Source organism: Oryx dammah, unplaced genomic scaffold (genome assembly GCF_014754425.2).
Source record: "Oryx dammah isolate SB20612 unplaced genomic scaffold, SCBI_Odam_1.1 HiC_scaffold_12, whole genome shotgun sequence".
Classification (NCBI taxonomy): Eukaryota; Metazoa; Chordata; class Mammalia; order Artiodactyla; family Bovidae; genus Oryx; species Oryx dammah.
In genome coordinates, this window is record NW_024070196.1 from 35116306 (window position 1) to 35133280 (window position 16975).

Here is a 16975-nt window from a genome sequence, read left to right on the forward strand (position 1 = left end):
TTAGATATTTGCAACTAAATTAAAATGACTATAAATTAGCAAAATAATTTTATTAATTGAAAAAACTGAACTTTCATTTTGAAAAAACCCATAAACGTTTGTAATACTGCTAACATATTTTCAACATACCTTGGATTCACAGAAGCGTCGATCAATTCCATGCTGACATACTACTACTGATTTTGGTCTTTCCAGTTCATACTCTCGACATACCACATGAAAAATAAATGTCTGTCCCCACTCCAAGAGACAAGCCAGCTATGAATAAGCCATGACAGGTTGACAACACTGTTAGCATCCTAAATAAGTGTTCATGGTTCAAAAGTTTATCAAGAATATTAATACAGCTCAAAAGAATCCAAACAGTGCCTTATACCTGCTATATAATCTACTTGTTAGCCAGTATCATTTTTCTACCTTGACATCATTTATAAGCTTATGTAACTGTTCATTTGTAAATGACAAAATGCACTGCCAAAATGAAAAATCATTTCAACTGAAAAATGAAACTTCAGCAACCTCTAAAGCCAGTTATTTTTCTTAAAGGTTGTATCTTTCTTCTTACATGACTAGTCGGAATTCCATGCACAGAAAAGCACCTAGAATTCTCTATCTGACCATAAACGAAGGTTCAAAGTGAAATTTATATCTATCTACTAAGCAAAAATTTTAGAAAATCAGGTATTCTGAAGATTAAAGGACTTTCATGAAAAGAAGTTTAAGTATATATCAACTTTCATCAAATCTTGAGTTTTTAAAAAATCTTAGGGTCATAATTTATTAGTTTACAATAAACACTGAGCCAGGGGTATACACTGTATTATCCCTGCCCCCATCAAAAGTACATAATTTAGACTCTCATAAAATATGAATTTACTTTTAAAATACACAAAGAATGGAATAAACACTAAAAGCACCAATGGATTCATGAACCTTGAGAGAAACAGTGATGCCAGGATCTCAGTGTAGAAGAAAGAGAAATGTTTCAACTTCTAATAAAAGCTGAGATGTTTAGATTAAAATCTTTAAAAGCTATCTTTAGATTAAAAGAACTGTGTCCAGTCTTAAAGAGTCAGCATGGTTTCATTGCATGCTTGTTAGGGAATAAACTGTTTTTATTATATGCTTCAGTTTTTACTTATAGATTTAGAGACAGAAAATGGCAGATAAAATGGCAGTTATGAGGTATGTAAGCACTAAATATTTGTTATCACCCATTATTATATGTTTATTTCCATCATTTTTATATAAAATATCCCTTTTCAATTCTACTCATTTTCCCACTATTTCTAGAATCTTAATTTTTGCTTGCCTTCAACTATTTCCTTCAGATATAATCAATATAAGCTATCTAGTCTGGTGGCTCAGTGGCAAAGAGACCGCCTGCCATGGCAGAATACCTGAGCTTGATCCCTGGGTCGGGAAGATCCCCTGGAGAAGGGAACGGCAACCCACTCCAGTATTCTTGCCTGGGAAATTCTATGGACAGAGGAGCCTGGTGGACTACAGTCCATGGGGTCACAAAGAGTCAGACACTACTTAGCAATTAAACAACAACTACAAACAACAGTCTTTATTTATCTGCAGGTTGCCACTATCTACCTCTAAATCATATGTTTCACACTCATTTTGTAATTCTACTAAAAACTGAGTATGTACGTGTCCATCACATTTCAATCTTTTGAAACACTGATTATGAAATGCATATTATAAACACAGGCACGCCTCACAGATACTGTGGATTTGGTTCCACAGTAAATTTGCGACATTGTGAATATCACAATAAAGTGAGTCACAAATTTTTTGGTTTCCCAGTGCACATAAGTTATGTTTACAAGTAACTAGTAGTCTATCCTGTGTAACTTAAAAAGAAAACATATATATCTTAATTAAAGGGCACTTTATTGTTAAAAAATGCTAAAGTGAACCTTCAATGAATCATAATCCTTTTGAAATAGTAACTAACATAAAAGATCACTAATCATAGATCACCATAACAAATACAATAATAATGAAAAAGTCTGAAATAGTGCAAGAATTACCAAAATGTGACATAGATACATAAATTGAACAAATGCTGTCAGAAAAATGGTGCTAACAGACTTGTTTGATGCAGCATTGCCACAAACCTTCAATTTGTTTAAAAAAAACACACAAAAACAAACCCACAACCAGAAAGCAAATCTGTGAAACATAAGAAAATGAGGTTTAACTATATTTGTCTCAACAGGTGAAATTTTATAGTAATACAAACATTCCACTAAATTTCAATGGCCCATTTCTAGAACTAAGGGTTACAGTCAGCCCTCTGTATTCATAGGCTTTATATCTGCAGTGGGCTGAATCCATGACTGGTTGAACCTGTGGATGCAGAAACTTTGTCAGGGACGCTGTTCTGAAGACTAAGTGGGACAGTGAGAGCAAAGGAGAATTTATCCAAAGGGATTACAATTAGTCTTCTACATGAGATTTTCTGCCAATAAATTCATTGTTATTTTTCTAAATCACTATCCGTATCACTTAGTGCAGATTCAAATGATGCTACCTTGCTTTAGGACATGACAAGTAAAGAAACATGCTACCTTAATATTATAAATGCCTCTTTCAAATCCTACCTAAGAAATACACGAAAAAGTAAAGTTCTCAGAAAATTATCCTATGTACTGGAAAAACAAGATTGCTCCAACAGTGGAGAGTCAAGTAATATAATTTTAATAATATACAACTTGATTTCCAGAAACTTCTCATCCTGAGTTCTTCTCAAAGAAAGTCTTGAATTCTTGAAAATATTACACAGGACTATAAAAAATTATACCCATCAATTTTATGTGGCCCAGAAAACCTAAACTTGTCTCTGACTCATCTATGACTAAGAAAATCCTTAGTGGCAAGTGGAAGTAAAATGAACATTCAAATGGGCATACAACTTTTTCTTGGGGAGGTGGGTCAGGAAAGGAAAAAGGAACTAAGTTAGGAGATAGCACTCCAAGACCTGAGAACATACCTGTGGTGCTGTGACCTTAGCTGTAAGGCTTCCAGCCTGTACATCAATTAGCCATGCGTATTCTAAGGAATCACTTCCCAAAGGAAGACCTTCCGCTGAGAACATAGCGTGTGCTCTCAGCTGGAGACCTGACAAATTGATGTGACCTTCCCTGAGCACTTCATCCACAGGCGGTCGCTGCTAAAAACAATAAGCATAAGAAAAATCAGCATTTATAACTGCTAGTTGCTTTTTCCCCCAGAGACAAATGGTAAAAACATGCTATATAGAAAATAAGACTAGGATCCCAAGCTCTTAACACAACCTTGTATCCATAAAAGTAGTCTGAGTTCAGCTTCTTTAGTGACATTATCTGTAAAAGCCCAATTGCAAAGCAAGACAGCAAAGTCTTTAAAAAATGCAGACTTCTCTTTGGTAGGCACCTCAATAAATAAAAAGAAACAAGTATTCTGACTAACAAGGAATGTGAGAGACCAATCTTTTGTGACAAGGCAGGAATCATTAAAGTATCAAAAAGAAGAAAATAACATGGAAGAAAAAAGACCCATTAAGACCATAATGAGGAACTGGCAAAGAAAATAATCTTCTAGAAAGATTTTGAGAATTATGCAAATATTAAAAGGAGAGATTCCTCTTACAGAGAATAATTATATACTCATAACTAAAAAGCAGCAACATTTCAAAGAGAAAATTTCTAACACTTACTCAGAAAGCTAAAGGATATGTCCTAAAATAGGGCATTCCATGAACACTTGGTTCACAGATTGTTATTAGGAACAAAGAATCAAGTAAGTTTGGTAATGCCCTACCCATCAGTCGCCAATGTTTATAGAATCTACCTCCCAGTCTCTCACAAATGCACTGAGTTTCTTTCAGCTTCCTGTTATCATCCTGGTTCAAATAATACAACCTCTTGCTAGGATCTCCCAGCATTTGCTTTTACACTGTTCTGCTCCATACTCTACAAGAACACCCCAGACATCTTTTAAAAAGACAATTTTTACCATGTTCTTACCTAAAGACCAGAGCTCAAATTATCAACATTTGTTGGATCACAGAGAAAGCAAGAGAATTCCAGAAAAACAACTATGTCTGTTTCACTGACTATACTAAAACCCTTGACTGTGTAGATCACAACAAACTATCAAAAACTCTTAAAGATATGGAAATAGCAGATCACCTTACCTGCCTCCTGAGAAACCTGTATGCAGGTCAAGAAGCAACTGTTAGAACCAGACATGGAACAACTGACTGGTTCAAAATTGGAAAACGACTATGACAAGGCTGTATACTGTCACCCAGCTTATTTAATTTATATGCAGAGTACATCATGAGAAATGCCAACCTGGATAAATCACAAGCTGGAATGAAGACTGTTGGAAGAATTATCAAAAACTTCAGATATGCATATGATACCACCCTAATGGGAAAAGTGACAGGGAACCTAAAGAGCCTCTTGATGAGGGTGAAAGAGGAGAGTGAAAAAGCTGGCTTGAAACTCAACATTCAAAAAATGAATATCATGGCATCCAGTCCCATCACTTCATAGCAAGCAGATGGGGAAAAAGTGGAAACAGTGACAGATTTGATTTCCTTAGGCTCCAAAATCATAGTATGTGATGACTGCAGACATAAAATTGAAAGATGCTTGCTCCCTGGAAAAAGCTATGAAAAACCTAGACAGCATATTAAAATGCAGAGATATCACTTTGCTGACAAAGTCCATATAGTCAAAGCTATAGCTTTTCCAGTAGTCATGTATGAATGTAAGAGTTGGACCATAAAGAAAGCTGAGCCCTGAAGAATTGATGGTTTCAAACTGTGGTGCTAGAGAAAACACTTGAGAGTTGCTTGGACAGCAAGGAGATCAAACCAGTCAATCCTAAAGGAGATCAATCCTGAATATTCACTGATTCTGAAGCTGAAGCTCCAGTACTTTGGCCAGCTGATGCGAACAGCCAACTCACTGGAAAAGACCCTGATGCTAGGAAAGACTGGAGGCAAAAGGAAAAGAGGGCAGCAGAGGATGAAATGGTTAGGTAGCATCACCAACTCAATGGACCTGATCTGAACAAACTCCAGGAGACAGTGGAGGCCAGAGGAGCCTGGCATGCTGCAATCTATGGGGCTGCCAAGAGTCAGACATGACTTAGTGACTGAATAACAACAGTTATCTCAAAGCCATTACATGCTACCAAAGCACTTCATTCCTCTCCTTGCAGCACTTTTTACACTTGATATTATTTATCTTAATTTTACCATGACAGTCTGTTTAGTGTGTATGTGCAGGCCATCTTACAGGGTTAAAGTTCCTTGTTTCAGCACAAATTTTGGAAACTGCATTCATTAAAAAGTGTTTTTAAGGACAGGGCTAAATCTAATTCATATGGTATTTTTAAAAGGTCATTTCAAATTGTGACTAAAATAAAAGCTTTAGAGAGTCTTCTGATACATTTTTTGTCTAAGCTGTGTGATAGTATATAAAATCACCTATCTCCAGGCATCAGTTCCCTTCTATTTTCTGTGAGGCAGCTGGAGAGGATGGTCAATGAAGATCACTTCTGGCACTGAGATTCTATAATTCTCAATATAAAGTTTTTGATAGCTTTTCTTGAGTTCAAAGATACATGTGGATCTTGGCTTAGATGAATCAATACTGCTCAAATGTTCACACCACTCAAAGCAATCTACAGACTTAATGCAATCCCTATCCAAATTCCAATGCCATCTTTCAAAGAATTAGCAAATAATCCTAAAATTTGTATAGAACCACAAAAATCCCAAATAGCCAAAGTAATTTTGAAAAAGAAGAACAAAATTGGAGGCATCATACTCTCTTACCTCAAACTCTATCACAAAGCTGTGATAATCAAAACAGTATGGTATTAGCATAAAAACAGACACATAAATCAATGAAACAAAATAGAGAGCACAGAAATAAACACACATATATATGGCTAGTTAATTTATGACAGAGGATCCAAAAATATATAATGAGGAAATAAGAGCCTCTTCAATAGACAGTGCTGGGAAAACTGGGTACCACATATTAAAAGAATGAAACACTATCACTATTTTATACCACAACAAAAATCAACTAAAAATGAATTATAGACTTGAATGTAAGACCTGAAACCATAAAACTCCTAGAAGAAAATATCAGCAGTAGACTCTCTGACATAAGCTTGGTGATTATTTTTTAATCTAACACCAAAGGCAAAGCAACAATAGTAAAAATAAACAAGTGGGACTATGTCAAACTAAAATGCTTCTTCAAAAGAAAGGAAATTATCAACAAATGGAAAAGCAACCAGCAGAAGGAAAAAAATATTTGCCAGTCATAAATCTGATACAGGGCTAAAATCTAAAATATATAAAGAATTCCTATAACTCAGTACCAAAAGGCAAACAATCCAACATAAAAAATGGTCACAGAATATGAATATTTTCCCAAAGAAGGCATGCAGATGATCAACTGACACATGAAAAGATGTTCAATGTCACTAAGCGTCAGGGAAATGCAAATCAAAATCACAGTGACCTGTCACCTCACACCTGTTAGAAAGCCTGTCATCAAAAACAAATAACAAATGTTGGTGTGGATGTGAAAAAAAAGCAAACCTTGTGCACTATTAAGGAGAATGTAAATTGGTAAAGCTACTATGGAGATAATGGTGGTTCCTCAAAAATTAAAACAGAACTGCCATATGACTCAGCAATTCCACTTCTGGGTAGTTATTCGAAGGAAATGAAACAACTAATTCAAAGAGATACATGCATCCCCATGTTCACTGCAGTATTATTTACAACAGCCAAGATATGGAGACAACCTACATGTCTATCAGTGGATGAATGGAAAAAGAAATTATAGTGACTATATATATATACAAATACCAATCCTAAAGGAAATCAATCCTGAATATTCACTGGATGGACTGATGCTGAAGTTGAAGCTCCAGTACTCTGGTCACCTGATGTAAAGAACCAACTCATTGGAAAAGACCCTGATGCTGAGAAAGATTGAGGACAAGAGGAGAAGGAAACGACAGAGGATGAGATGGTTGGATGGGCCCATCTATCCAAATGTATTTATCACAGGGACCATCCAAATGTATTTTCCAAGAATGCTGGATGCCTGCATATGCATCTGTTGTTAGTGTATTAGAATAGCATCAGAAAGTCAACTATTTATGACTTCTGAAAGACATTCTACCTACACAGACACTTAGGTGAGTTTATCTGAGTTACTTCACAAATTTATAATGCAGCTCATTCTTTGGAAAATGCTAGAAAATAAAGGGTGATTTCCTGGTAGTTCAAACCCAACATGCCCAGAAACTCATACCCTTCCCCTAAAGCAGTTCCTCCTCCCATATTCTTTATCGTGCACCATCTTGGTTAACTGCCCAAGCCAAAAATCAAACATCATCCAGGGTTCTATACTTTCTCTTACCACTCACTGTCAAAAAACCAAAAACATAAACAAACATGTGGATCTTGGGTTGTCCTAAAGGTAAAGACTACCTGGTACATCAGTAAAGACTACATTCTGAATTGTACTATGGCTTACATCACTCTGTGGGTTGAATTGTGTCCCCTACAAAGACATTCAATTCCTAAACTCAGGTACCTGTGAGTGTGATCTTATTTGGATACAATGTCTTGGCAAAAGTAATCAAGTCAAAATGTAGTTACACTGGATTACAATGGGCCTTAATCCAATTAACAGCATCCCTGTTAGGGGAAAACTTAAGACACAGAGACTCATGAAGAGAATGCCAAGTGAAGATGGAGACAGAGATTTGAGTGATGCAAAACAGATTCTCTACCTTAATCCAATTAACAGCATCCCTGTTAGGGGAAAACTTAAGACACAGAGACTCATGAAGAGAATGCCAAGTGAAGATGGAGACAGAGATTTGAGTGATGCAAAACAGATTCTCTGTTTTGCAGCATACAAAACTGGGAACGCCAAGGACTGTTAGCAACCACCAAAGCTAGGAAAAGACAAGGGAGTCTTGAAAGAGGGCATGGCCCTGCCAAACACACTAGTTTCAGACTTGTAGGCTCCAGAACTGTGGAAGAGTAATTTTCTGTTGTTTTAAGCCATTTAGTGTAGGGTACTTTGCTTTGGCAGCCCTAATATAAAACTAATAGACATAGGATGATCAAGTCAAAAGTAAGGGGCTTCATAAGTCAAACACGGTCACTGACCCATCACATTAGATCCTTAGCCTTGACGCTGTGCACTAAGACAAATGCTACCAGAAATAAGGAGCTACAGATGACTGACCCAGAACTGAGTCTTGAGGGTAGTCACAGAGTGAAGCTTCCCATCATGAAAGAGTATTAGTATAGAGACAAAAGAAAAAAATATTTCTTAGAAATGCTAGCACTACAAAATGTAAGCAAATTAAATAGATAAGCAAATTTCTAGAGAATGTGTGTAGACTCTGCTTGTCTTCAGCATGAATCATAAAGTGTTTGCCATCTGGGAAACAAAATGTCACTAGTATCAATACTTCTGTTACTGCCTTGATATCTCTACTCCACGAACTCCTCTTCTTATCACCATGTAAATCACGCTTTACACTTCTGTCTCTGTACAAGTATGCCAATAATTGTGTAGTTAGGGGTAATATGGACCCTCATAATAAACTCAATAAAATATTTTTTATAACCAGCAAAGTCTTTTGAGAATGCAGTGATTAAGATAAAAGTTGAAGTATCATCAGGTACTCAAAAAAATCAGAGCTACTCTCCTAAGATTCTCAGAAATCAGCCTTTCTGAGAAGGTACTTCCCTATTACCTTTATTAATCTCCTCAAGAGACTTGAAAAAAGGAGATGGGCTTCTTCTCTATACATTTGCCTCTCAAAAAAAAAAAAAGAAAGGAAAAGAAAAACCAATCCTAATGACCCATTAATTACAGAAAGAAGGAACAGAGTTATTTTTAAGGTTTCACATGACAAGTTAAAATGAAAGTGTTACACAAGTGAGAGCTTTGTGAAGACAGACTAGTTCTGCATGTTAATTTTGGTGGCAGTTACACAAATCTACCCATGATGAAATGTCATAGAACTATGCATACATTTTGTACAAATGTCAATCTCCGGGTTTTGATATTTTACCATAATTATGTATGAGGTCAACATGGAGGAAACACAGAAACTCTGTACTATCTCTGTAATCTCCTGGAAATCTATAATTTCTTGAAATAAAAGTTTTTTAAAAAGAAACACGTTCTATGGCAAAACTAGTATACATTAAGTGTTAAGTTTTAGCTACTACATCAAAATAATACAGTTTTATCAAACCCAGGTATCCCACATTACAGGCAGCTTCTTTACCAGCTGAGCCACCAGGGAAGCCCACTATAGCAGAAGAGTGCAAAGGGGTATGCTCTTTTACATAAGATGGTCAGTTACTTCACAGAATCCATGGTGAATTATCTGATTTACTGTCAGATTCATCACCCTGTCTATAATTTTACTTTGTCCTACATTAAAATCCATCATAGCTCTAAAGCATATCACTTGACTAAAAGTAGGAAAGAGACTTAAAGAAGGGGTAGATGCCAAAAAAAAGTCATTAGCATTAAAAAAAGAATAATAAAGTGATAATGTACCCAGGAATGTAAAAATATTCCCATTTGATCAATGTCACCAGTTCTCTTCCAAAAGAGCCTTAGGGATATCTTGAAGGCATTAACAAAGTACCTTGTCAGTGTTGGATGACAAGAATTAATCAGTGTTCATGTAGATACACATGTTTTCAAGATTTATGGTTCAGTTCAGTTATTCAGTCGTGTCCAACTCTTTGTGACCCCCATGGACAGCAGCATGCCAGGCCTCCCTGTCCATCAACATTTATGGTTTATGGTACTGGTTAACATTAACACTTGGACATTCTTTGGTGGCTCAGATGGTAAAGAATCTGCCTGCAATGCAGAAGACCTGGGTTCTGTCCCTGGGTTGGGAAGATCTACTGGGGAAGGAAATGGCAACTCACTCCAGTATCCTTGCCTGGGAAATCTCATGGACAGAGGAGCCTGGCAGGCTACAGTCCATGGTATTGCAAACAGTCAGGCAGGACTGAGCAATTAACATACAATATTAACACATAGGTTGTGATTTTCAACAGAATATACCAACATTCTATACAATTAGTTTTACACTTTTATAAACATATGAGAAAGTCAGAAAGTATTTCTTACAATTTCTAAAAACAATAGATAAATAATTGTTTGGGATCACATAAATAAGGAATAGCAGGGGAAAAAAAGAAAAGCTAAAATACTTGAAACAATTCACACAATACAAAACTGCTTAGTACAGTTAAACTGAAGGTCCCTGATTTAAAAAGCAATAGAGTCCATGCACAGAAGTTAACACATTGTTTTCATCCCATAAATAGTAACAATAAATTTCTAAGTCTCTACCACAACTCACTTTCACATTACCTGATAGTTATCACTAACAAACACATTCAGGGGTGACAGGACAAGTTGCAGCATGGTCTCCCTAAATCCTTTTTTCATCTCAAAACATAGTCTTTCCAAAAAAGCTGTAGGGCACTCAGGACCATCAGTAGTTCCATGCTAAAGTCAAGCAAAAACCACAATCAATATATAGAAAAATTAAAGAGCAAGGAAGTACAGAAAAATAAAGATTACACTTATACAATTAAAAAATTTTTATTTTTTTCAAAAGGAAGAATGGTGCTTACTGACAAAAATAACTATTCAGTATCCCTATGTTAACTAAGCACCAGAGCTGATTTCTCTCGTGTGCGACCCTAGGAACATAATATGGAGCCAGTATGCAGCACAACGCTCCAGGGGCCACTCTCTCCCGCTGGCCTGGCTCCAATGGCCACGGCTTCTTCGGGCAATATAATTTCATTTCAAGTCAGCCCCAGCAGGCCCAAGGGTCATCTTTAGAGTAAACCAGGATACTACGGAGATTCCAAACCCGTGACACAATTCAACCTCAAGGGTCAAGCCTGAATCATGATTTTGTATAGTTCTACCAAAAGGTCCCAAACTGGTCTAGAGTCAGAGATAAAGACTAAGTGTAAAGTCCTATGATATCCATCAGGCTAACTGTAAATCTAGCAATTCAACAACATGGCAAAATATTCTAAAGTTATACAGAACAGCAAAGAAGGAGCTAAAGTGAAAGAAAAACAGAAAAACTGTCAATGATCAAGTGATTATGAAGAAAATAATACACTAGCTTTATAAAGATAAAAGGATAAATATAGAACAGTTTTGAATCTGAATTATTTTATGTAAGTATGTGCACACACTACATCACTTCCTATGCTAGGTGGACTTCATAATAGACTCAACTGTTTTGATATGCAAACACTTACAACAGGAAGACGTCCATGAACTTTGTACAAATTAACAAGTACAGTAATATCCCAAGGACGCAAGGTAAGTGGATGAATTGACTTTCCTGAACTTTCATTTTCTTTTTTGTCATTTTCCATCCCAACAGCAGTCCATCCAGAACTGGATGATGTTGACAGGGACAGAACAGGACTTGAAATAACCTCTTCAAAATCCATGTACATGTCATCTTCCCCAAAGTAGTTTTCCTATAAATAGTAAGAATGAATTGCTATCAAAAGAGATATGTAGCAATAATGTTTCACCTTAGAGCCTGAAATTTATAAACTAAGCATTTCCTTATCCTATTATAGAGTATTAGTCTATTTCCTAAAATGAAAACAAGATAAAACATCCAAAAAGCTTTCAAGTTCTAACACTGATACTAAATAAAACATAAGTTAAAACTAAAGAGGAAAAAAAAAAAGTAATAGAGACATCTAAGATAGGTAACAACTCCAAGTCAGCATGACACTACGGCAAAAACAAAAAACAGCTATGATTGAAATATTCTTAATAAATGGAAGCAGAGAGTTCACTGGATTATAAATTATTTTATAAAATGTGTCAAAACTTAAAAATTATAATTTGTTTCAGTAGATATTTCACAAAAGTTCTGAATTAACATGATGAATGTGAGTACTAATTTTACAGTAATAAATTTTTGACATGAATAAAAAGTTGCTATAAAATCTGTAATGCAGAGTCTGTATCAAAACATAATAAACTACTAACAGAGGTAACACAGAATTTACAAAGTAATTTAAAGTAAAGGCATATCTTTCTTTCTCTATGCTCTTTGTTTTTATTTTTGTTTATGTACTACTATGGAATTTTTTAGTTAAAACAACTGAGGTTCAATATACATGTGGTAATGCAAAAACAGTTAAAACTGGACATGGAACAACAGATTGGTTCCAAATAGGAAAGGAGTATGTCAAGGCTGTATATTGTCACCTTGCTTATTTAACTTATATGCAGAGTACATCATGAGAAACACTGGACTGGAAGAAAGACAAGCTGGAATCAAGATTGCTGGGAGAAATATCAATCACCTCAGATATGCAGATGACATGACCTTTAAGGCAGAAAGTGAAGAGGAACTAAAAAGCCTCTTGATGAAAGGGAAAGAGGAGAGTTAAAAAGTTGGCTTAAAGCTCAACATTCAGAAAACGAAGATCATGGCATCTGGTCCCATCACTTCATGGGAAATAGATGGGGAAACAGTGGAAACAGTGTCAGACTTTATTTTGGGGGGCTCCAAAATCACTGCAGATGGTGATTGCAGCCATGAAATTAAAAGACGCTTACTCCTTGGAAGGAAAGTTATGACCAACCTAGATAGTATATTCAAAAGCAGAGACATTATTTTGTCAACAAAGGTCCATCTAGTCAAGGCTATGGTTTTTCCAGTGGTCATGGATGGATGTGAAAGGTGGACTGTGAAGAAAGCTGAGCTGAGAATTGATGCTTTTGAACTGTGGTGTTGGAGAAGACTCTTGAGAGTCCCTTGGACTGCAAGGAAATCCAACCAGTCCCTTCTAAAGATCAGTCCTGGGTGTTCATTGGTAGGACTGATGCTAAAGCTGAAACTCCAGTACTTTGGCCACCTCATGTGAAGAGTTGACTCACTAGCAAAGATTCTAATGCTGGGAGGGACTGCGGGCAGGAGGAGAAGGGGATGACAGAGGATGAGATGGCTGGATGGCATTACCAACTTGATGGACATGAGTCTGAGTGAACTCCAGGAGTTGGTGATGGACAGGGAGGCCTGGTGTGCTGCAATTCATGGGGTCGCAAAGAGTCGGACATGACTGAGCAACTGAACTGAACTGAATGCAAAAACAGTTAATACTTCTCTGGCAGTATTCAAAACTGATATTGTATCAATACAACCACCTACACCTGCTAACTAAATCATTGCTTCTATTTAAATTAAAATAAAATTCAGCCTCTTTAATTTTGGATCCTTTATAGATATTCACATGTAATACCAAGAAAATAAGATACTGAGAGAAATACTTGTAGAATATTTTAGGCCACAAAATGGTCACGAGAGAAAAAAAATCTGTGTTTGTGGGTGTTTCCTCCCTTTGCATCTGAAGAACTACTCCTTTATTCCTTCAAGAATCTCTAAAACCTTAGGGAAAGAAAAGGCAAACAGAAACCACAGCTTTCCAAAAATATTAAACACATTTCCCCTTGCATCTTTTACCTTAAATTGCATCATCTGATGCTCTATGGCAGTTTTACTAATATAGGAAATCAAATATTGAGACTTAAAAAAATATTAAAATTATTCAGCTAGCACTTCTTTTAGAGAACCTTTGTTAATCAACCTGGACTGTCCATCCCAGGCCAACCTTGATCATCCTAGACATTTCCAGAATTAATTTTTCCTGTTACTGTATATTAAAGGATTCCTTGTTAGTTAAGCCTTCAATATCCAAACCTCTGCAACTGTGAAATTACAAAAGGAAGAAAGTAAGTAAGCACTGATAAAGTCAGATTCACACAAACACCCATGCCACAACTAACTCTACTGCTCATGGCTGGTAAAATTTGGTCAATTCTTCTCTCTTTGATTATCAGATGTAGTAGATATCCAAGATTACAATGAAAATCTAAAGCAAAGTGAATTTGCAAAATCCTGGAAAAATGAAAAATTTCATGAAGTAGCTGAATGTGATTCTGGATAACTGCTCAAATCACAGATAAAATATCAGTTATAAGTGAAAATCTGGACGGCTTAGGCAAGTTACCTATAAAAAAGAGTAAATCAACAAAAATTAGTGATGTTTTGTTGGGGCATTGTTAAAAGTATGATTTGAGTATCAAAAGAATAAAAGCAAAGTATAGAAAAATGAAAAAAATGATCAAATATTTTTCTTAAAATAGTTTCTCTCCATAAACATGCTACAGACAGAGACCCTAAAGTACTGTCATACTATACAATCATATTATACATTTCACTGGAAAAATTATCAAAATGAATCAACACTTGATTTGGTCTTTGCTCAAAGAAGCAGTGCGTATTTCTTCAGAGCCTAAATTTGTCCCACTGTGAAATGAATTCATTTTCACATATTTGCTTCAATTTTCAAGATAGAGCTAAATATTGCTGTAAAGAGCAATACTGCATAGGAACCTGGAATGTTAGGTCCATGAATCAAGGCAAACTGGAAGTGCTCAAACAGGAGATGGAAAGAGTGAATGTCGATATTCTAGGAATCACCGAACTAAAATGGACTGGAATGGGTGAATTTAACTCAGAGGACCATTATATCTACTATTGTGGGCAGGAATCCCTTAGAAGAAATGGAGTAGACATCATAGTCAACAAAAGAGTCTGAAATCCAGTACTTGGATGCAATCTCAAAAACAACAGAATGATCTCTGTTCATTTCCAAGGCAAACCATTCAGTATCACAGTAATTTAAGTATACCCTGACCAGTAAAGCTGAAGCTGAAGTTGAACAGTTCTATGAACACCTACAAGACTTTGTAGAACTAATACCCAAGAAACATGTCCTCTTCATTATAGAGGACTGGAATGCAAAAGTAGGAAGTCAAGACATACCTGGGGTAACAGGCAAATTTGGCCTTGGAATATGGAATGAAGCAGGACAAAGGCTAAACGAGTTTTGCCAAGAGAACACACAGGCCATAGCAAACACCCTCTTCCAACAACACAAGAGAAGACTCTACACATGGACATCATCAGATGGTCAATACCGAAATCAGATTGATTATATTCTTTGCAGTCAAAGAAGCTCTATACAGTCAGGAAAAACAAGACCAGGAGCTGACCATGGCTCAGATCAGGAACTCCTTATTGCCAAATTCAGACTTAAATTGAAGAAAGGAGGGAAAACCACTAGACCATTCAAGTATGACCTAAATCAAATTCCTTATGATTATACAGAAGAAGTGAGAAATAGATTTAAGGTGCCTGATGAACTATGGATGGAGCCTCGTGACATTGTACAGGAGATAGGGATCAAGACCATCCCCATGGAAAAGAAATGGAAAAAAGCAAAATGGCTGTCTGGGGAGGCATTACATATAGCTGTGAAAAGAAGTGAAAAGCAAAGGAGAAAAGGAAAGATATAAGCATCTCTGAATGCAGAATTCCAAAGAATAGCAAGTAGAGATAAGAAAGCCTTCCTCAGTGATCAATGCAAAGAAATAGAGGAAAACAACAGACTGGGAAAGACTAGAGATCTCTTCAAGAAAATTAGAGATACCAAGAAACATTTCATGCAAGATGGGCTCGATAAAGGAAATGGTATGGACCTAACAGAAGCAGAAGATATTAAGAAGAGGTGGCAAGAATACAAAGAACTGTACAAAAAAGATCTTCATGACCAAAATAATCACAATGGTCTGATCACTCACCTAGAGCCAGACATCCTGGAATGTAAAGTCAAGTGGGCCTTAGAAAGCATCACTACAAACAAAGCTAGCGGAGGTGAGAGAATTCCAGTTGAGCTATTTCAAATCCTGAAAGATGATGCTGTGAAAGTGCTGCACTCAATATGCCAGCAAATTTGGAAAACTCAGCAGTGGCCACAGGACTGGAAAAGGTCAGTTTTCATTCCAATTCCAAAGAAAGGCAATGCCAAAGAATGCTCAAACTACCGCACAACTGCACTCATCTCACATGCTAGTAAAGTAATGCTCAAAATTCTCCAAGCTAGGCTTCAGCAATACGTGAACCGTGAACTTCAGATGTTCAAGCTGGTTTTAGAAAAGGCAGAGGAACCAGAGATCAATTTGCCAACATCTGCTGGATCACGGAAAAAGCAAGAGAGTTCCAGAAAAACATCTATTTCTGCTTTATTGACTATACCAAAGCCTGTGACTGTGTGGATCACAATACACTGTGGAAAATTCTGAAAGAGATGGGAATACCAGACCACCTAACCTGCCTCTTGAGAAATTTGTATGCAGGTCAGGAAGCAACAGTTAGAACTGGACATGGAACAACTGACTGGTTCCAAATAGGAAAAGGAGTGCGTCAAGGCTGTATATTGTCACCCTGCTTACTTAACTTATATGCAGAGTACATCATGAGAAATGCTGGGCTGGAAGAAGCAGAAGCTGGAATCAAGAGTGCCGGGAGAAATATCAATAACCTCAGATATGCAGATGACACCACCCTTATGGAAGAAAGTGAAGAGGAACTAAAAAGCCTCTTGATGAAAGTGAAAAAGTAGAGTGAAAAAGTTGGCTTAAAGCTCAACATTCAGAAAACTAAGATCATGGCTTCTGGTCCCATCACTTCATGGGAAATAGATGGAGAAACAGTGGCAATAGTGTCAGACTTTATTTTTTGGGGCTCCAAAATCACTGCAGATGGTGACTGCAGCCATGAAATTAAAAGACACTTACTCCTTGGAAGGAAAGTTATGACCAACCTAGATGGCATATTAAAAAGCAGAGACATTACTTTTCCAACAAAGTTCCGTCTAGTCAAGGCTATGGTTTTTCCAGCATGTATGGATGTGAAAGTTGGACTGTGAAAAAAGCTGAGCGTTAAAGAATTGATGCTTTTGAATTGTGGTGTTGGAGAA

The 16975-nt window shown here is 36.5% G+C and overlaps 1 protein-coding gene across 1 annotated transcript in view; it reads right to left on the reverse strand.

The window, feature by feature from the left end:
* Positions 1 to 16975, reverse strand: part of KIAA1109 (KIAA1109 ortholog) — a 199974-nt gene that overhangs the window by 116386 nt on the left and 66613 nt on the right. The window contains exons 21-24 of the mRNA XM_040250561.1: positions 11381 to 11608; positions 10467 to 10604; positions 3005 to 3184; positions 130 to 258 (exon numbers count right to left, since the gene is read on the reverse strand). Of these exons, the coding sequence (XP_040106495.1) occupies positions 130 to 258; positions 3005 to 3184; positions 10467 to 10604; positions 11381 to 11608 (675 nt within the window). The remainder of the gene's footprint in view (positions 1 to 129; positions 259 to 3004; positions 3185 to 10466; positions 10605 to 11380; positions 11609 to 16975) is intronic.